General features: G+C 38.9%; 1 protein-coding gene across 9 annotated transcripts in view; it reads right to left on the bottom strand.

Annotated features, from left to right (window-relative positions):
* Window positions 1–135: 135 nt before the first annotated feature.
* LOC110986738 (copper-transporting ATPase 2-like) overlaps window positions 136–21,899 on the bottom strand; it is a 43,290-nt gene continuing 21,526 nt past the window's right edge. For all 9 annotated transcript variants that reach the window (XM_087141670.1, XM_022248894.2, XM_022248893.2 and 6 more), the window contains 15 exons: window positions 19,316–19,477; window positions 18,711–18,950; window positions 17,244–17,477; window positions 15,754–16,003; window positions 14,535–14,659; window positions 13,090–13,227; window positions 11,867–12,052; window positions 9,847–10,029; window positions 9,342–9,516; window positions 8,875–9,033; window positions 8,280–8,422; window positions 7,292–7,495; window positions 6,324–6,441; window positions 3,901–4,003; window positions 136–3,052 (listed from right to left, as the gene is read on the bottom strand). In XM_087141670.1, coding sequence (XP_086997796.1) covers window positions 2,989–3,052; window positions 3,901–4,003; window positions 6,324–6,441; window positions 7,292–7,495; window positions 8,280–8,422; window positions 8,875–9,033; window positions 9,342–9,516; window positions 9,847–10,029; window positions 11,867–12,052; window positions 13,090–13,227; window positions 14,535–14,659; window positions 15,754–16,003; window positions 17,244–17,477; window positions 18,711–18,950; window positions 19,316–19,477 — 2,484 coding nt within the window. In that variant the 3' untranslated portion in view covers window positions 136–2,988. The remainder of the gene's footprint in view (window positions 3,053–3,900; window positions 4,004–6,323; window positions 6,442–7,291; window positions 7,496–8,279; window positions 8,423–8,874; window positions 9,034–9,341; window positions 9,517–9,846; window positions 10,030–11,866; window positions 12,053–13,089; window positions 13,228–14,534; window positions 14,660–15,753; window positions 16,004–17,243; window positions 17,478–18,710; window positions 18,951–19,315; window positions 19,478–21,899) is intronic.

Genomic DNA, 21,899 nt, shown 5'->3' with positions numbered 1-21,899 from the left:
CACAAATTTATCTAAAATGTATTTCCCTTTTAAAACTGACAATTTTCACCCATGTCAGAATGGATGTCTGTCCATGTGTCCTGTAAAAACAAATCAATCACTCTCCTTCACAACCACTGAACAATACTCCATTGATTGAATTTGGCATATCCTTCAGAGATACATTTAAACATTTATTAAATACTAATATAATTCTTTCTTCACAAAGTTATTACAGCATTAAATACTCAGGCCAAGTTATCGTTACATGTATGTGTAGAACAGCCCCTGCAAATAAAATTCAGGTCAGTCTGTGGAGAGGAAACAAAGATTGAAAGGTTTCTTTCATAATCAGACAAAAGATGGCAGCATGATTTGTCGCACTGCGAAATTTGCAAATTAATTTCAGGTTCTCAAAACCAAGCTTTTAGCCAACGCCACAAAAATTGCAAACTCGTATCAAACTTAGTAGTTAATTCCTTACCCTACAGATGGTGTTTGAAACCAAATGCTCAGAAAACTTGATACAATTATCAGAAAATAACAAAAGCTGTAATTATCATGCCTTGCAAGGTCATACCTGTCACCAATACTTAACACAGACCATGCATCTTTAAACAAGGCCATTATATCAATTATTTGACTGATTTCCTTCACATATTTCTAAGAGAAAAATCCTGATTCAATTCTCTCTTAAATAACTGCCTTTGCTGCAAGCAATAGAAATTTGAAGCATAATTGCCTGATACAGTTCGAGTTAAGCCAAGTTCGTCTAGGATTACAATGCCATTGCTAAAAATAATCCATTTTTTTTTAAAACAGGCATTATCCTCAACAATCTACTATGGACACATGTAGTGTACAATGAGGAAATTCATCCGTGAAGAACTCAAATCCATACTTTGACTGATGGATAGTAATAACCCTAACCCTTCTGATATCACGTGAAAATATTAAACAAACTTCTCAAATTTTTACCAGGTAATATGAGCAAATTTCTTACTAAACACAAGCCTCTCCGAAATTTTTTACAACACTTTTCGGCAGAGTGAATTAAATCTGCTTCAGAAAACCTCGTTCATATTAAAAAAGTTTTGTTTCAATGGGTTACCATCATAAACTGCACAGATTTTATAAATCCAAGCAATATTGACACAGATGTTACATCAATAGTCGGTTTTAATAATGCACATCAGTCTCTCAGTACGATGTAAACTATTCATTATTTTGGCAATCACATTCTAATTGGGTGAACCTTTTGGCCAGCACCAACACAACGTGAGCCACATAGTAGCTGTACATGGTGTCAAATATACACGTACATGTATGCCACTTCATACAGATAATTACGTGTAAATAGTGATCAGTCTGACTAGGGATCCATGGGAGTTGCAAAACAAATTATCAATGCTGTTTAAAAATCATAGATGTACATATATTTTGAAATTCAGAGAAATGTATTTATGCTGTGGGAAAAACGGAAGCACTATGACATGCATTAATATAAACTATCAAGACAAGTGAATATAATTATAACATCCTTACAGCCATATTTCATTGATATATTAATCACCTTACGCTACACGACCACCATGTGATTGGTCAATTCTAAAGTGAAGATGGTTTAAGCATATAGATGTGCATTTTAAAAATGGCTGTCCACTATTAAAAAGCCAAACATTCTATTGCCGTCTCCAAGTATATTTGGATGCCCTGCTCAAGTATAACAACCTATTTCAATCGTTAAGTGTTGTTCTGTGTACAATGTACAATGCTTTGCAACAAAACAATTGAGATTGCTTAGACTAATAAGTATAGAAACTATACAAACTAAAATATAAAGGAAATATCAAAAATAGAACAAAATATGAATAGTTTAATGGCAGATATCCATTACTGGGATTTTGTAAAAATTCATTTCGAAGTGATAAATCCCTATGGGTCTGTGGAATTTGTGCATAAACAGAAAAAGTGCAAATAAAGTAAAAAGTAGCACCATTCACAGATACCGCTGTGCTGAGCGAATAGAGGGATATGCTCGCATGGTGCTACCAGAAACTGTTTAACTTGCTACTTTCACGAGGAAAAGCTTCACAGCTCAAGAAAGGGTACCTTGTTACTAGGTGCTATGTCCCCAAGGACACCAAGGGAACCTGCTTACATGCATTTAACTTGGAGAACAAGTCATTTCAGGACAGAATGCCCAAACCAATAGGGTCTTTGCGTGGGTACCAGGTACAATATATATATTGACAGCAATGGTGTTTATGTTGGCGCACCTTTTCTCTTTGTCCCTTGTAATGGGGGACATGTGGTCAGATTCCTCATTAAAGATACACAGAATGTCAGTTTGATCTTTAGTGGAAAAGTAACTATGACTTTGTACACAAAATATTATAAGCACTGCTGTCAACTGCCACGAAGTAAAAATGGTAATTTTTTTCTTTTTTTTTTTAATTCATGTTTATTCTTGTGGAGCTTATTGCTCAAAAACAGCATTTCTGGAAAAATATAATTAAAAACTGGCACTGACAGCTGTGTGAACTGTGAAAAATGCTTTACTTTGTGTAATACAAAACAATTTGCCATCTGACGTACACACTGCACGTACAAGGGCAATTCTAGATCAAGTTGAATGGGGGAATGTGTCCCCAAATTGGCGAATCGGCAAATAATTTTTAATGGGGTGCTGTTGAAAATGCACAGAAATGAACAGTACGTAACAGTCAGTCACAAGGTTCTTTTGCAATGCTACTGACAAAAGAGGGTTTGCATGGCTGCCATCTTGCAGGACCGTGTTCCACAGGGTGTGCACAAAGGAGGTTTCCCAATGGAACAAAACAATTGCAATGCAAGATGGCTTCAATGCAAGCCTCTATAATAATGATTTGTTGACAAAAATGTACAAATCTGTAGAAGGATGTCACATCCCTATCTTCCCTCTAGCAAAAACCCTTGATGTACTTCACACTTTTTTTTTAGCCAGTGAAGGTGATCTTGCAAACTCAATTACACATTTTCTGGCACATTTTCTTTGGCAGCAACTCTGTTCTTGTACGTTGGCTTCTTGTAACTGAAACAGGACAACCAAAAAACAAAAGACAGAAGATGAAAGGATCTGTTATGGTGTAGTGTCTAAATGATAATTGTATTAATAATTGATAAGAGATATTTTAGTTTAATTTAGTTTTTGAGATGCAATGTTCAAAAATTTCAACTTTCCACAACACTTTTCAGTCAAGTCTGCTTTTTGTTAGTTGCAGTAGTTTGAACAAAAATAACACTGACAGTCTACAATGCTTGAGGAATTATGAATAACTAATGGCTATATTTTAACAAAATATTTGCTGAAAATGAGATTTGCATGAAATGTTCACCAATGAAAGCTTGTACCATCCAACATGAACACTAGTTACCAGGTGAACTAGCAAGGTGACAAGCTAAAAGCGGACTCTTAAAAATTGTTATTCAGCTGAGGTGGTGTGTACCTTTGCAACAGATTTCACAGATAGGAGCAACCTGAAAGGGTATTCTTGACATTTTAATTCTTCAAGAAAAAAACACTGTTTGAGCAAGAGTTTGGTAAATTGCCACAGCTTTGTTGCAAATTCAGCAAACTTGCCAATGACTCTGTGTGTTGCTCACACTGTTTGCGCAAGACTTTGTTACATAGCAACAGCTTTGTTGCAAATTCATCAAACTTGCCAATGACTCTGTGTGTTGCTTTGTAGATTGAGGATTTTCACTTTCCATATGATCTATTTTTAGTTCGCCAAACATTTTCTATGGTTTGTTATTGAGACATTTAATTCCCAAATTGCCTCTCTCTAGGTCAATGTTGAGTTCCTGCTAAGCAGAAGCATGAAAATAAACAGGATGCTTCGAAGATTTTATAACTGTTTTGTGGTAATGGGTACTTACAACTTCAAGAAGAGGGATGATAGCACCACAGAGACAGAGGACATTGCCATGGCAGCGGAGGCCATCCAGGGCCTCAGGAGCAGACCCACAGGAGCCAGCACTCCTGGGGAGGAAAAAAAAGGTTGTCAGAATTAAGTAAGAGGCTGATGACAAATTCATAACCTAACCACCTTGCAGGAAGCCATCTTTATACATAATGCATTTGTAACAATCTGTGAAGTGAACAACTGCAATTGTTTGATAGTTGAAACAAAAGAAACCTGGTGATATTGCAAGGAAAGGAAAAAGAAAGAGTTAGGAAAAATTCATATAGATTTCAAAACTTTTTTACAATCCCCAAACTCATCGCTGACAGCATTAGAGGCATGGACTGTACACTGTAAAATCAAAGACAGGCTGAACTTTTAGTGGAAATATTGATATCTATTTACTAATTATTTACTTATATTTACTAATTTACTAAAGGTGCCTGTGTAAGTCCTTTCAATTTTAAGGTCTCAGAGCTTGCCTTTGTGGTGATCAAGTGAAGCACTTAACAATTGTTGCCTGTGGTGTTGGGGTCCATGGTGTTTTGTACACCCGAGGGGGCAAATGGCACTCAAAGGCAAAGCCGAGGGTGCCATTTGCCCCTGAGGGTGTACAAAACCCATGGACCCCCTCACAGCAGGCAACAATTGTTTTGTTATATACCATGGTCATAGATTTCATCAGAACGCTCTTACATGTATACATGTATCTGTAATATATGCATATTTTATTACCAGATAAATTAAAACACTTTGACAAATTGAAACATGTGAACAGTATATTAGATATAAATTTCACGGAAAATTATTGATTGTGATGAAATTGTTGACAGATTTTTTTTTTTTTGGCCGGGCGGGGGGTGAGAAATATAGGATTCATAACAAACTTTAACAGAGAAATTTGTAACCCATAAAGCATAAATATAGGACTTATAACAAACTTTAACAGAGAAGTCTGTAACCCATAAAGCATAAATATAGGATTTATAACAAACTTTAATAGAGAAATCTGTAACCCATAAAACACTGGGGTTTTTGTCAAGTGGTTGAATTTCAAGACATTATTTACACCAAATGGTGTTGAAAAGTATTGACAAGATTGAAGAGCAGATGAGAAGATACAATGGCATGAGCATTTTATATAAACAGCAATGGCGATAGCACCCAAAGCAGTGATCACAGCATACTCGAAGCTGTGCCACTGCGGCTGTCAACCCTCGTACCCAAGGTTACACAATTACAAAGTAGACACAATACCTCGACTCTAGGAAAGATCACCGTGATCCATCATTTTTTGCGGCCCGGACACATACCCAGTGCGCACAATGCATGAATGATACAAGCGGGCGTGTAACATATGATCACGTGATCAATTCGTGCCCGATAAAAATTCACAATCTATGACTATGGTAAAACAAAACCATTCTGTACGACCAGACATGCATGTGTGCATTGGCTGACCTATACAAGACACTCCCACCATATAGGCCATGTCAGCAGTTTTCCTTTGAATGGGACTTAAACTTTTCTTGGCCATGCCATTATTCTCAGTCAGAGGTGTATATATTTCATGTTAACCCTAACACTCCTCAGTCCTCCAACAGGTGAAGGATTGAGGAGGGTTAGGGTTAATGAAAGCAAATGCTTCTTTCATCGGGCAAGTGTGGATGACTTTTTTGTAAAAAAAAAAATACACCTTAACTGATACATAGCTTTGGCAATAAACCTGAAGGATTATACTGGTAAAGACATTTTCTGTTTTTCTTTTCTGTTTTTTCTTGTTACAAAATATTCGTCAACATATTCATATAAAAAAAACAACATTAATTTGTCAATGCTACAAAAACAAAAAGGCCACATTAACTCGATGGGGACAATGTTTCTTCAGAACTTGATCTAGTACCGCATACAGTGCATTGATCTATAGTGCTTCATGGTATGCAACTTCCCCTTCAGCTAGCAGCCATAATAACCGTTGGGCAATTTGGCTTTTGGCAGAAATCGCCCAAGGGCTTCCATCTAATTTTCTTAATTTTGCACCCTGCAAACATTCTCGGAATTGGTTCTAATTTCACGCATTGAAGTCACAATTCCATCCTGAACCGGCTTCAAATTTCCCTGGCAAATGCAACTGGGAAAGTTATCATAACAACATTAATGAATTCAAGGAGTAACTCGCCACTGCAGGCAGATTAGGAGAAAATATCCCCTCTCTACGTCATCACCATACATCACGTGAAAACTTGATATGAAGTGTATAAAATTGACTCCATGGAAATTGCACAGTGCTCTTTTATTATGTTGACCCCCCAAAAAAAGAAAGAGCGTGCAAAATATGGTACTCAGTAAAAACCATTTACATTCACTGTCGATTGAAATCAATTAAGCAGGACTTACCAGCAGCGATAGGGATGCCCACGGCATTGTACACGATAGCAAAGAAAAAGTTGATGTAGATTCGGCGAACAGTGCACTTGGATAAGTCAATGGCGGCTGCCACATCCAAGAGATTATTCTGCAAATACAAGATTTAAAAAGTTATTACTTTATTTTTTTCCATCAGTTTTTGAGTCCCCTTTCTGACGATGACAATGCAGTAACAAGTCCAACATTCATGAAGAACTACTCCGATGTAACTTTGAAAGGTACCAAAATATAAGTCTCGATTAACATAATACAATCAAGTTCCATATATAACACAATTTGAGGATTATTTTCTGGAAAAAGTCTGGCAACCTGTCGTGCAACTTTTCCACCGAGAGTAATGAACTATTCATGAAGATTGGATTAGTCATCTGAGGGGACAAATTACCACAGCTGAGCTTCATCATGTTTTAATATATAAGTCCTTTGCTAATGCAAATATTAGTATTTGCTGTGCTACATATCAAATATTACCAATTTACCAAATTACCTGATCCCAAACATTCATTGACAGCATTTGCAAATATATGAGTTTGCAAATAAATACATGTAATTGGTTGAGCTTTGCTATAGATCATTAATTTTTTTTAACATCAATGTATTTCTTCTGTCTTTCAGTATTTTAGAGTTAGATCACATGCATCAGGTTGAGTTTGTCCTTCAAAATAATAATATGATATTAAAAGGAGGGTTTCCAATCAACATCTGGCTTTGATATTTAAAATGCTAGCTTAGCTTGTTTAGTGTTTACGAATGCTTCAAAGTCACTTTTGTTACAACACTTTTTAACAAATCAAACTTTCCCAACATAACCTGAAACAATTTCTAAAAACTGTAATTTTCAACATAAATTGTGCACGCTCCCCAGCTTTCAGAAGTTCTAAGAGACAACTTATCTGGCAATCAATCAAACCCGATGGACAAGAATTTTTGACACTGACCTTGATGAGGACAATATCTCCTGCCTCCATGGCAACATCTGTGCCCGTTCCTATGGCAATACCCACATCCGCTTTGACCAGGGCTGGCGAGTCGTTCACCCCGTCGCCCACCATGGCCACCTTGCGACCTTCCAGCTGGATCTCTTCCACTTTTTCGACTTTGTTCTTGGGCAGGACCTGAGCAAAAACCTTGGTGATGCCAACCTGGGGAGGAGGAGGAGGTCAGTGTGAGGTCAAAGGAAGCATTGCTCAGACCCTGTGATAACTTTCAAACATGCCATGTGTATCCAGTGAAAACTTATTCTGAGAATTTTCATTACCGATTTTTAAGGGTCATCCGTTTCAAGTTACTCCTTTTCAAGAGCCTACAAAATGTTCACTATATGAGGGGTGGTGTTTACAACACAAGTACGCTTTTGTAACCATGGAAAAAGGTTAATTGGCCATTTTGTGCTTTCTTGCAGATCCTTTTGAGAGGGGCCAGGGGTCGAGGAATGAGTACATTTTGAACATTTATGAACAAGTTGATGTGTGCATCAATCTAACTTGACCAAAAAAAGTTACGGGCTGATGCCACATTTCACAATTCTTGGAGACTCAGAAAAGGACTGAGAACATACTGGCTACTGGTGCCCTGCCCAACATAGGACTGAGAACATACTGGCTACCGGTGCCCTGCCCAACATAGGACTGAGAACATACTGGCTACTGGTGCCCTGCCCAACATAGGACTGAGAACATACTGGCTACTGGTGCCCTGCCCAACATAGGACTGAGAACATACTGGCTACCGGTGCCCTGCCCAACATAGGACTGAGAACATACTGGCTACCGGTGCCCTGCCCAACCAAGTAGCATACTGCTTGCTCTCATCATTTAATTATACCCTGATAACAACGAAACTGCTAATGCTGTCCAATGCTACAAAAGTCGGTGCCCGGAATTCCACCATCCAGCAAGTCCTGCATCTGTCACTGTCTCAGCATACCTGTGTCGCGATAGCATCAGCTGTCTTCTTATTGTCACCGGTCAGCAGGACGACATCCAGCCCCATGTCCTTCAGAACCTTCACTGCCAGCTTAGCTTCCTCTTTGACTGCGTCGGCAATAGTGATCATTCCAGCTATGACACCTTGACAACACGGAGACAAGGACAACAGAGGGAATCAGATATCTAAAGACCTGGTCAAGCTGGTGGACAATTTCTTGTATCAATTGACACAGGATACTTTTTTGAAATAAAGCAAGTAAAAGTTAAAAATTGGATGTATTTTGCCAGTCTATGTTTCTGCTTAGTTACAGCTGTCTAACAAAGGGTTAAAACGTCGAAAAGTCCTACTTATTTCCATTGAGCATTTTGAATTAGGAAAAGAATTGGAGCACACAAAACTTTTAAAAGGTGTTTATAAAAATTTAACAATGAAAAAAAAAAAAACTTTCGTTTAGAATTGTATTCTACCATCTCAGTTTCATTAAAACTTGTCTGAGTTTATTATCTTGGTTTCTAAAGATAACACATTACCACAAACTTCAGGTTAATGGTGAAAAAGATGACTACGATGTAACTATTGCACAATTACACACCATTGATGGCGACCAGTACAGCCGTTTGTCCAAGGGCTTCATATTGGGTCATGGAGTGGCTCATCTCGTCTGTCACATCCAGGTAGTTTTTCTTCATCCATTCTCTGTTGCCGATCAGCACCTCATAGATGCTGGAGTCATCCTCTTGGGTTATCTCGTCTGGAGTTTGGGAATAACAAAAGTCCCTGGAAAACTGACCTCAAAGTCCAAGAATGTCTATTTTGAGACAGTATGATAGGAGGGAGAGCTGTCTAGTATGCATTAAAGGTAGTTGAAAAAATCTACTTCACGAAATTTAGACAGATGTGGCACAACCGATTTATCTAATTTGATAAATAAAGTGAAAACCACATAACTTTGGTTTCATGCATGTCTTGAAGTCCTTGGTTCTCGAGACACATATCTTTAACTTGGCTCTTTTTGCCAAGTTTGAAAACCTACATGTATGTTCCTATAAGTAAACTTACCAGGATCATTGGCCTCCTCGTTAGACGCAGAGGTAACCTCAGAGCCACTTTGGGCATTTTGTTTATTCATTTTGGCATTCAGCATAGCACTGATCTTTGTGACTGTGCACTGGAGACCGTAGCCAGGCTCAGCACTGAAGTTGGAGCACTTGCCTACTACGTCAGACTCTAGCATCTGCATTGATGAAGTAACAAATTTGATCGTTAAGGTTACAGACTACCAGTGACCAGAATCAGAATGCCAACCTTGCGCACAGCAGGTTACAAGTGTGTATTAAATAACTTTTTGATGAACAGGGTGTTGATTTGCCAAAATGTGCATGCCTCTAGTTCAAGAATAAGCAAAATCGTGCAAAATGTGTACTGCGGATTTTGAAATTTAATTCATTCTTAACAAAAGTTAAAAATAACGTAAAACGCTACAAATTCTACAAAAGCTGGGATATCTTCTTTGGCTCAGTTGCAGTCAAAGATTACTAATAACCTAGTGAGAATGCATACTGACCTCTTTGGCATGTCTGGTCACGGCCGCACCCAAAGGATGTTCACTGCTTGCCTCGGCCGTGCCAACTATGGCTAAGAACTCCTCTTCGCTGATCTCCGAGATGGGCACAAAGACCATGGTACGCATAACACGGGGGATGCCATAGGTTATTGTACCAGTCTTGTCAAAAATGATGGTCTTCAACTGGAACATAATCAATGACATCAAATATTACAGACTTTGAGGGGATGCAAAATAGCCTACTTGTTTTTGTCACTGTGTGCAGTGCATTCATTACTGGATAGCGCACATGTGTTCACCTTGTTCACGGGCCTTCACCGCGTTAAAGGGGCAATTTCTTTTGCTAGGCAAATTAGGATGGAGTTGTAGGGACACTTCTCTGTCCCAATAACTTTCTTGATCCCTAAAAATAGGTGGAATATCATTTGTGCCCACAACTACAAAACATGCATGTGTGAGCAAGTAGAGTTAATGTTTATCAACACTGCAGCTTTGATTACTGGTACCCAAGGGCAACTTTCTCAGCAAGAATATCTGGTTTGGTTTCTATGACTAAAAAGGTCTTTCTCTTTCAACGAGTCCGTTGAGCAGGAAGCCAAAAACCCCAAACTGAAAGCTCCAAATAACTTGACACAGAAATCATTGATCTTCAGTTACTCCATTGAGGTCTGCATATACTGTACTATCCTGTGTCTTGTAAGAACATGTTAATAGTTATCAGGAAGGACACTTGTGTTCTGTACAAAAAAGTCGGGTTCAGCACTGAACATGACTGTCTTATACACAAGCCCAAATTTAAATTAATCAATAAAACAAAGTTATTAATCCTAAATTAAAAGTGCGTAACATTCCATTGCACAGGCATACTGCAACGAAAAACTCTGTTGAGGGACTAAAACCGGACAACAGCCATGAAATGGCTCCACATTCTGCTGTCCAAGCTATGCACTTTGGCAGGTATCTAAACATCAGTTCCTTGGGATCAAGTCTGTCGCCTGCGGTGGTGGAAACAATGCTCCCAACCCAGAGCTTTTTCAACGGATAGGAGAACAATCAGAATGACCTCCAAAGCTAAGGGCACCCGTCAATTCTGACTGAAATATATTTCTCAAGTCTTACTGGCAGCTTATTATTGGCTAATGAATCAATTCAACATATTTTTCAACTTCAAATGTCCTCTTCATGCAGGAAGTCCAATTGTTGCTATGTCACGCCCTCACAAGCATTTCATACACTAATGGGTATTCACTGAAGGTCAATGATGTAACAAGAGCTCCAAGGCTCTGGAATGGGGGTGGGGCGAGGCTGATTTTCTAGAAAGCACAGTCAAGCAGTTTGATTATAACAGTTTCAAGCAATATGGGGGTGTTTCTTTAAGGGGGGGTTCTCTCCAGATTCTGCGGAGGGGACCAATACATGGCAATACACAACTGAATTTGAACTTCTGTTAATGGGGGTAAAGCATCTGAAGCAATTTAAAAACAAGCTCCGGGCAAGGCTAAGAGGAGGTCTATTCCTAGCAAAAACCCTTGTGGTATTTCAAGGACTAGATGTATCAAAGAATGCATATGAAGCCCCCTTCTTCTTAGTATTTAAAAGAATGTGATAAGCAGCTTTCTATTCTTGATATATGATTCAGTTTGTAATCATAATAAATATAAGCAATAGGGTAAAATCAATGACAGTTCTTACTGATTTATCTTGTGCAAGATTGAACAAGTTTTTCAACTGAGCCTGTGTATGGAACAGGTCTCATGTGAAGACCAGAGATTCCGCTCTGCACTAAACCCACGTGCTCATGCAGTGAGATCCCACTAAAGGACTATTGTTTCCATGAAAAGGCACGCCCTCTACCTGTTCCTGCTTGGAGCACATGTTTAAAGGTACCTCTGATGACTTTTGACTCCTTTTTTGGAGTTGGATCATGTCTGGGCAGCTCTGCTTCACTACTTTGAAACTAAAGCCCTCAGACAACTCATGGCCGAGACTCCAATGCTTGACAACTGAAACTAAGACTTACCCTCCGAGCGAGTTCAAGTGGCTCCCCTCCTTTGATCAAGATGCCCATGCGGGCCCCTATTCCGGTTCCCACCATTACGGCCGTAGGGGTGGCCAGGCCCAGGGCGCAGGGGCAGGCTATAGCCAGGACAGAGATGGCCACTTGGAAAGAGAACTGAATGGTGTTCTCGGTGGTATGGTTAGCACCCTAGGGGGGTGGAGACAAAAGAGCTGGAGTAACAGCTTTTTATTACATAAAGCTTTTGTTTGCACATGAACAAAAATTAGAGATATCCGACACTGCTCATCCTCTATGCACTGACCATTTGTGGCCTAAATTTGCAATGAAGACTATTTAGCACTGTAAGCAATAGAAACAGGTGTAAATAGACACTAAAATGACAGACTTAAGCTCCTGAAATCACTTATTTACATAATCACAGCACACCATTGTGCCGATATTAGATAAAACTTGTGTCAGACAAGAACGTCTAAAGATATTACTGACAGTGAAGAAAGTGTGCGGGGCAATATATCAAACAAGAAAATTTTAACAGGCAATTTCAAGGCAAACAGCAAAAAGACTGTAAGTCAGAAGAACAAAGAAGACCGTTCTCATAGTCCACAGAAATTCCACAGAAAATAATACAAAATTAAAGTCTGACTTGTGCCTTTGAATGGCACGGCCCTCATACTTCCAGAATGCATCATGTAATAGAATAACGACATCGTCCTTTGTTTATATGTGCACTTTCCTCTGGTAGTGAGGTAGGGTGTGATCCATCAAGCCCCACAAAGGAAAGTGCGCATGCAAACAGAGTGTGACGTTTAGGTGCATTAGGGCAGTGAGGTCGCTCATACCTGACAATTGGTACAAAGTAGCAGGGTACCAAATATTGTTTAAAAAGGGGTTATCATCCAGAATCTTACACATTCTGACTTGAGCTTTGCACTAATTTGTAAGATGACAGTTTTACTATTGATGATTATAACACGATGTGCTACGGGGACAGACCAACATGGCACTTTTGTGGGAAATTGTGCATTGAAATATGTTATAGTTCCAGGTCTGGTTTTTGTTCAGGAAACAAACGGCAAAATTCTACACTTATACCTGTGCTTACAGTATTCAGACCACAAAAGAGTGCAGTGGAGACTTTGTGACACTGCTGTTGCTACTGATAAAGACCTCGAGACCTAGGAATTTATAACAGATACTAATATCAAGCCACAGTTATTACTTACACGTGGGTTTTGCTTTGGGATCAAGTCTGGGTGGGTCATTCCAATTGCAATCCATATCGCCAGTGTGAGACTTGACAACACCAGGATACCGGGTACAAACACACCAGCTATCTTGTCAGCTATCTGCTGGATGGGGGCCTGACAAGAAATGGGAAAAGAAAAGCAAGAATACTACCTATTTGACATTATCTTTATGCAGACCTGGTTTTCAATGAAGTAATGCAGGCGGGAAAACATACGATTGCAATTATGAACATTCCCACTCATTCCTATTATATTAACCACTTACCAAAGTGGTTTAACCCTAAGTCTTGCCAATTTATTTGAACTGATGTCATCGTAGGTTTTGAAATTAACTGAATTCATTTTCAGGGGAGGAGGTTCTAAATTCAAAGTGTTTTTATACGACAGGCTTGTTATTGAAAATTTGGTTCACACACAGATGCTATGGATTCAGGATGGTTGCAACCAATTAACATTCCACCCTCACCCCAAACTGCACGCGTGCATTGTAAGACTAAACAATTTCATAGGAAGAGAGTCTGCGTGTGTGCAAATTAATATACATGTAGGTTACCTGCACAACAGTCACTAAGAACATGAACCTGGGAGAGCATCATATTTCACAATGTACATTTATTGCTCCAACTTTCGTTGCTCACACTGACCTCCCAGCCCACTGTGCAGTGTGCCAAGTTGGTCACTCTTGTTCTTATTTATATAGTAACTTACTGCGCTTATTCAGTTGACATTAGTAAAATATAGAAGTAGCTTGCATAACTCTTACACTTTAATAAGAATAATACAGAAGTTATATAGGGCCCCATTGATTTAAAAAAATGCTCAACTATTGAAAATAATACCATTGAGATCTATTCATGAATACCATAGACAGTTTCCCTATTCAACACCATGTAATGTGAATGTCTATTCACATTTGATAAAGCCCGCTGCTTAAAAATGCACTGGCACTTGGATACAAGACAGTTTAATCCATTCCTATTGGTCAAGAGCCTATGTGTGCCATGGCAGGCAGAACTCACAACTTGCGCCAAGTCCACATAAGGAGATTCTTCTGGACTACTAACAAGGAATATACCATAAAAAGGACGGCGTGTTCAGGAATATGAAAGTAAAATTCTTGAACAAAATCCTCGGAAATTTATATCAACTTCTTTTGACTCTCTGACTAAAGCAAAATTTACGAATGGGAATAAATATGTGCTTGCTAACGTTTAGACTGGCTCGGGAGAATGAACACTGATAATTCCTTTTCCTGTGGCTTGGGCATTAGTCCCATCCAGTCTTAAATGCACGTTTCAGACAGGCCCTGCTCAGATTGATTCCCTTAATCTAAGAACCAACATTCAAATAAATTATGCACAGAAATGAAAGGGTTTTCCAAGCCATCAAGCAAAGGAATCAAGCGGTTCACGATGACTCACCTTGGAGGTCTGCGCATCTTCAACCAGCTTGACGATCTGAGCCAGAGTCGTGTCTGCACCAACGTGGGTCGCCTCCATCAGTATGGTGCCCGTTTGATTGATGGAGCCGCCGATCATAATACTCCCTGCAATTAACACATTCATTAGATATTGCCTTCAAATAAACTTTGTGGAATACCAATTAGCAAGTCAACTTTATGTATCACTAAATTACTGTCACTGTCCGTGTAATGATAAGTGACAAAAACGGCATCATCTACTGCAATATCCATGATGCAATGACGCTCATTACTTCATACTGATTGTTTTTAGTTTATCAGATTTTCCTGTTCACAATATGTTTACTTTTCAACTTGAAACCTTTTTGTTGCTTTCTTTTGTCAATTTTACCAAACTGCATATTCTGTTGATATCGTTACTTTTACGATCGTTTGAAGTTTCCTTCTTGAACAATTGCTGAATCCGGCTGCAGGGCAAATTTCATAGAGCTGCTTAATTAAGCATAAAATTTGCTTAAGTGCAAGAAAACCTTACTTGATAAATCAGGTAACCAGCCCAAACTCCATGTGATGTATGTTGTTTGGGGATTGTATTCAAGTTAGCTGTTTTGGGGTTAGCATGACAATCAGATAGAGTTTGAGCTGGTAACCTTTGTTTATTGAGCAAATTGTTTTCCCGCTTAAGCAAATTAATGTGCATAAGCAGCCACATAAAATTGGCCCCTGGCTGCAGATCTTCAAGTTACATACTTGCCAATTCTAACACATGTTGTATATGAGCTAAAAATATTCAAGAATAAAACCAAAACCAAGAGGAGCAGATCAAAACCAAAATCATGACTGAGAACTTGAAATCTTAAATTACACAAAGCTCTGCAAAACATGTTACATTGACAAACAGACCAAGGGTTCATATACAAGACTCGGGGTTCAATATCCAGCTGTTGGTTTGAAAATTCATTGTTGTGTTGAAATCAGGACAGATCTATCACAAGTTAATGAAATCTTAAATCCAGTCCAAACCTGTTTCAGTGATCATGCATTCCTTTGTCCTTGTTCATTCAGTGTTCCTTGAGTATGTGGTTGCTCAACTGTAAGTGTGACTGACTATAAGACTACAGAAATCTCTTGAAAAAATGCTAACGATTTACCCAAACCACAGGGTAAAACAATGTGAACCTCTAGCAAAAGAACATCCCCAATGATTTTTGTGAACCAACCTGGTTTCTTGTACACTGGCATGGACTCTCCTGTGATCAATGATTCATCAGCCGCTGACAAGCCATCAATCACTTTCCCGTCCACTGGAATCTTCCCACCAGGGACTACTTTCAGAATGTCCCCCCTTTCTACCAGCTCCACACTGATGGAGCGTTCGCTCGTCACCTGAAGCTCTTCTCCGACAGTGACGAGGTTTGCTTCAGCAGGCTGCAGGGACATCAGTTTGGAGAGCGCATCTGATGTCTTCATCTGAGATATCAAAATTAATAGTTGTTTTCATATTTTATCACACCAGAAATATCCACAGGTTTAAAACAAACAAATGTACAGCCCATTATGTGGAGTCTACAAGTTATTCTAATTGTATAAAATGCTGTATCAAACAGCAAATTTTTCATCTTACATGTACTGGTGTTAGTCAAATCTATCGCATCAAAAGAAATATAGGATAAATTCGTATAAAGCTAGAATTCATCTTTGGGAAACTTCTGTTTAACTGGATTGGTTAAGTGTTACCAAACTGGTGAAATGAAAACTACTTCATAAAATAAAACAGAAATTGAAGAATAACTCAATTGGAACCTTTGACAGAACTACCAAGGGGTGCTTTCACAACAAAAATTGATCAAGTACTTTATCTCATAGATGGTTACCTTCCCAACATGTGTATGAAATTTAACAAATCCTTCTGATGAAAATAACAGGCTCAATGCATAACTACAATGTCCTCTTGCCCTCCAGTAATGGAGCTGCAATTTGAGGAAGGGACGTGCCACACCAGCCCTCACACGATTCTTCTCACAAGAATACTGATTACAAGTTGCACATAGTGAATCGCGATTTTGACTGATGTCAACTGAAAAACGGATACATGAGCAATATGCAACTGCTGTTTTATACAATTTCTGAACTTTGACCTGGGTGAATCAGTTTACACATTCCATTAGCTACAAGAAAGGGGCTCCCTTGACTTGTGTGAACAGAGAAAGACTATACATGTGTCCCGTAATCCTTAATTTTTTTAATTTGACTTCTAACCCGCCTTTTTTTACTAAACTTTTTGAGAATGTCATTTTTGGAACAGGGGAGATGCATGTTTGTCTTTTTCCTTCGCCATTGTGTATCGACAAGCACTGCGTACTCACCCATACCTGTTTTACATACAAAGTGTGGATATTACTTTGCTCTCCTGTGGTTAAGGAAACTTGAGGAAACTGCTCCTTTTTCTCCAATTAGGATAACTCTTTCGAGCTGGATTTTTGATGATGACTTCCTGGACTGTTCCTCTTCATTTTGCCACATATAACCTTGACCCCAAAATGCCTCTGAAACTGTTTTTCAGAGAGGGGGAAACATTGTGTGGACATGTGCGAGTCCACACTACACCATCGCACCCTACATTGTGTGGACTCCTTTTGTGTAGAGGTCCATACTATGTATGCCACGCCTGCACACTTCCTTGTGTGGGACTTGAACCCACTTAACTTACCTTAGCAATGCTCTCCAGCCATCTACCAAGGTTGATGAACATAAGCAGCATGGGCGGAGTCTCAAAGAAGGTGACCGGGCTCCCTTCGTCCTTCTTGATCATGGCAACAGCCACCACCACCACAGAGTAGAAGTAGGCAATCAGAGTTGCCATGACAATCAGAACGTCCATGTTGGCTGTCTTGTGGCGCACTGCCCTGTAGGCCTGAACGTAGAAGTACCTCCCTCCAACAAACTGTGGATAGTTCAGAAAGTTACAAACAAGCGTTGCAAAGTAAACTGCTTTGAAATAGTTTTCTGAACAAATAACAGCCTCACTGATACCGCATTTCTGATTTCAAACAACCAAATTAACAAGACAGCAGGGAGAACAATTCCTAAGAGTCAACTGCACTACACACTGAAAAATGCAAACATACTTGTTACGAAAATGAGAAAACAGGTTTACACGTTTAAAGCCTTATATTGAGGGTTTTTGTAAATCTTAACTTTGGTTATGTCTGACGAAAATCCCCCCCCCAGAAAAAATGCCTCAATTTCACAACTTCATTTTGAAACTTTGATCCACCCCAGATTCAAACCTGGCTCCAAATTCAAAGCTACTTTTTTCACTTACTGCAGCAGCAAATAAAGTTATTTTGCCCCGTGAGAAAACTGGCCTTAGGACACTTTCTGTACCCTGAATTTTGTCCCATGAGACTGCATTTTAACCAAGTGCAACATATAGTAGCTGCACGATAGAAGTGTATCGATTGCGTCCCTTCTTTGTGATATGACTGGTGAGGTCTTGATATCATAACAGAACCTGATACTTTTAACTTCCTTTATGGCAGTAATGGAAGTGTCTGACACCTTTGACACTGTGGCATTTACTTATAAATTGTCCACATGCTGTGCATGTCGGGGGAGAGGTATTTGGTTGTATGTGATTTTTGTAACTCTTTGAAACCCTTACAGCTGCTCATAGTCTCACAGCTTTCATTAGAGAGCCACATCGTGATTTTTTTCCCCACAAATATAGGAAGTAATTCCTCAGTTTTGTCCAGTTCCATTTGCAGTGAAGTACTGTGCTTCAGATCATATGCCAAGTGTTCACAAAAAGTAGGTTTTGGTCACAGCGCACCACCTTCCCACATGTGAAAGCAACTTAATCAATGCATGTCCATTATTGGATATATCACTGCATATAAGAGTATCTGGTAATTGTCATTTCTAATGTGACATGATGGTCACTGTGGGGAAGATGAGTTAAGGCCAGCTACCTTGACTGGTGGTAGATACAGAATGAGCACATTGCCAGACAAAACACAAGGCACGATGTCAATTAATTTTTGTAACACGGTGCTACATGTCATGCCATTCTTGTATTTAATGCATTTATTAATTGCTACATCTCTATTGTATGGGCTGACCAAGACAGAAAAATAACATGAATACGGCAAGACAGACTTTGGAAACAAAGACTCACCTGAACAATGGATGATAGGACAAAGAGGATGAGGTTTTCCAGGGACAGCCCCGGCAACAGGATCAGGTTCTCCTTCTGGTCTTTCTGGATCATGAAGTAGATCATGGTGGCCATGACAGGGAGGCCAAAGATGAGGGAGACCAGGAAGGAGTTGCGCCATTTCTTGACAGTTTTCTGCTGCTGGAGAGCAGTGGAGGCATGGGCCTCGTCCGTGGCAAGCTTGCATTCAAAACCGGCTTCCTGTAAAGGTGGATCACCAACCACATTTTCAGGGGAGTAAACAAAATATTTTGGGGGGGGAAGGCCCCAAAAATGTTGGAAATTTCTTCTTATCTTTATAACCTTTCTGTGTAGAGAGGCTAAATTTTTGACCTTTTTTTCATGCTTTCGGGAGGACGGGAAATGAAATAACACTAATAATGATACTCTTAGAGAAGTGACAACCAATCACTAAACACTAAAATAAGAAATAAATAAATGAATGAATACATTTAACAACTTAAAAAAAAACAACAGCAAATAAATCATACCAATACCAATCCACTTTTTTGAACTACGTAACCTCATAAATCTTGCATTGCTAAAGTAAATGATTTTTGTTTTACCTCAATAGCTTTGATAATGGCCCGAGGCCCTGCATCACTGGAGTTGTATTTGAATTCACCCCGGCACGTGGACAGTGCCACCGATGCGTGCGTCACCCCCTTGATGCGCATTACCAAGGATTCAATGTTCTTTACACAAGACGCACAATGCATGCCAGAAATCTGACGCAAATAGCAAGAACAAAAAAAAAATTATTAACTTTATTTTGAACAAACAAAAAAGGAATAAGAAAACATATGTATTTACATGTGCTTCCATAATATCAGGGTTGCAATACATTTCATATTGCTAAATGTAAGGCATATTTCTTTACTTCTCATACCAATCGACCCTCTTGGAGGTCAAATGAAAAAAAAAACCCGATTCTCACTGATTTTTCATTGAACTTTCCTCCTAAACTTGTGTACAGTGACAGTGTTCGAAAATAACAGGATTTTGAAATTTATCATTTACAGTACATGTCATCGGATGGCTGAAACACGTCACCCTCACTAAACATTCTTTGGCCTGTAGCCAATTTTCTTGTTTAGCTACCCCCTGAGACAGCAACACTGCTGACCCCGATTTGGCAGTGTATTTGATTGGATTCATTCCAACCTCTGACACTACCTTCTTTAAATAAAATGTCTCATCAAAGGGATAAAAAGGGTGATCTAAACGTGATATTTGCCATTAGTTTTAACACTTGTATAGCTTGAAATACATTTGAGATGAGGCAGGACATTTGAACTTTTCCCTACAGACAGACAAAAGTGAAACAAAAACAAACAAAACAAAACACCAGGAAGTACCGAATGTGAACACAAATGAGAATGGGTTAGAGCCCTTTAAATGTTTCTATGAAGCATGGCATCTCTGGCTATCAAAACTAGTGTTTACTGTAACAAGTCAATCTTCTTCAATTGCTTCCTTAAGCAAAATTGTCCTTTTTAAATTGAGTTCTGTACTACATTATTCCAGAACTTCATTTTGAAATTCTAATCCACCCCAGATGAAAAAGTGGCTATGAATTAAAATTGAAAGATTTTGCTCAGGAACTGACATTTGACTGTTATTAATACAGCTATCTTGGAAGCCCCACGAGTGCCATATGAATGAACAGAACAAGACAATATCTGAAGGAGAATGTTTACTTGGCCTCCGACTGTGCACAAAGGCTCCAAGACTGCTGGCACATGTGGCACTCAATACGTATACAATTTGCATGTGAGCATGGTGTTACTGTAATAATGGTTTTGAATTCTGGGCTCCCAAATTATCTTTGTACAAGTCAATACACCATTTGAATTTTAACACAAATTAAGGCTGTGAATTTTTTACTAAAAAGATTCCGCACATTTGATTCTGAAAATAATAATGTTGTGTTTTGTGAAGCAAGAGTTTGTGACATTAGTGTTATAATTCTTTTGTAAGAGGAAAAGTCTGTTGTACTGTAAAGTGGTGGAACCTTTTAAAAAGATAGGGCTGTAAGAAAAACCATCACATCTGTCTAAAATGTTTCAAATCTAAATGCCATATCAAACTGCTGCCAGTAAAAACTGGAGCAAGAATGTAGGTTAATTCACTTTAGAGAAACAGTATCCGAATAGCAATTAAAGAAACCAGGAACCTAGATGTCACTGTACTGATCACATGACTGTGCCTGATAAACACTTGCACAGGTTGATCATGTGAATAACATCACCAGTTTCACTATTACAGCCAGCACATGACTAATGGGAATTTCCCAAATGTTATCATAGTCACGTGCAATGCTCGCGCAAATATAACTGGTGTTAGAAGTTCTAGGAACGGTACATAAGTAAATACAGGGAAGGGCTCTTTATGGTGATGGAGCAGTGTCAGATCTCTCTAAATGTTTGTCGTAATAAAAGTACCGAGTTATGATTTTTTTCAAATAAATAAAACAGCACGAAGTTGTTGAAAACTATCAGTAAAATTACAATCAGCTGTAGTCCAGATGCTATTTGTCACAGGAATCTGCTTCCAACTGAACACTACAAACAATGAGCACGACACTTCAATGGAACTGACTTTGCAGATTTAGATGTAATCTTGGGGGAGAAACACCACCAAGGCCGTCAGCTGACCCTTACCTGCACTATGGACGTAGCAATGTCCTTGAGCGATTGCTTTTAAAAGAGTCTAGCACGGAAATGATGTGATTTTTTTTTTTTTTTTTTTCTCAGTTCTAAATTTCTTCACCGTGTTAATGGATAAAATGCCGACTGAAGCATAGATCGCAACTTCAATGTTTCAACAGACACTGACAAACTTGTTCAACTCTACTCTGGGAAAGATGTCATTGTCTGCACAGATACCTTGAATTCAACATCCTATTGGCATAATTTTTCACATTCTGTAAATCAACAAAATATAGGTAATATGCACACAACCGCTGCTTTTAATGATGTGAATGTCTGACTTCTCGGGAAATCTCTTTAAACGGATGGAGTAATAGTCCTGTGGTTGGTGAAATTCCCTTCGAAAAGAATACATAAAGGCACTGTCATCATTTATGGTACATGATACTTGGTCTCAAAACTTTAAAATTTCTCACACGGTAGCTTGTCCCTCTAACAT

This window comes from Acanthaster planci, linkage group LG09 (genome assembly GCF_054643075.1).
Source record: "Acanthaster planci isolate LZ-2023a linkage group LG09, COTS_SCS, whole genome shotgun sequence".
Taxonomy (NCBI): Eukaryota; Metazoa; Echinodermata; class Asteroidea; order Valvatida; family Acanthasteridae; genus Acanthaster; species Acanthaster planci.
This window is presented reverse-complemented; position numbering and strand designations above follow the sequence as displayed.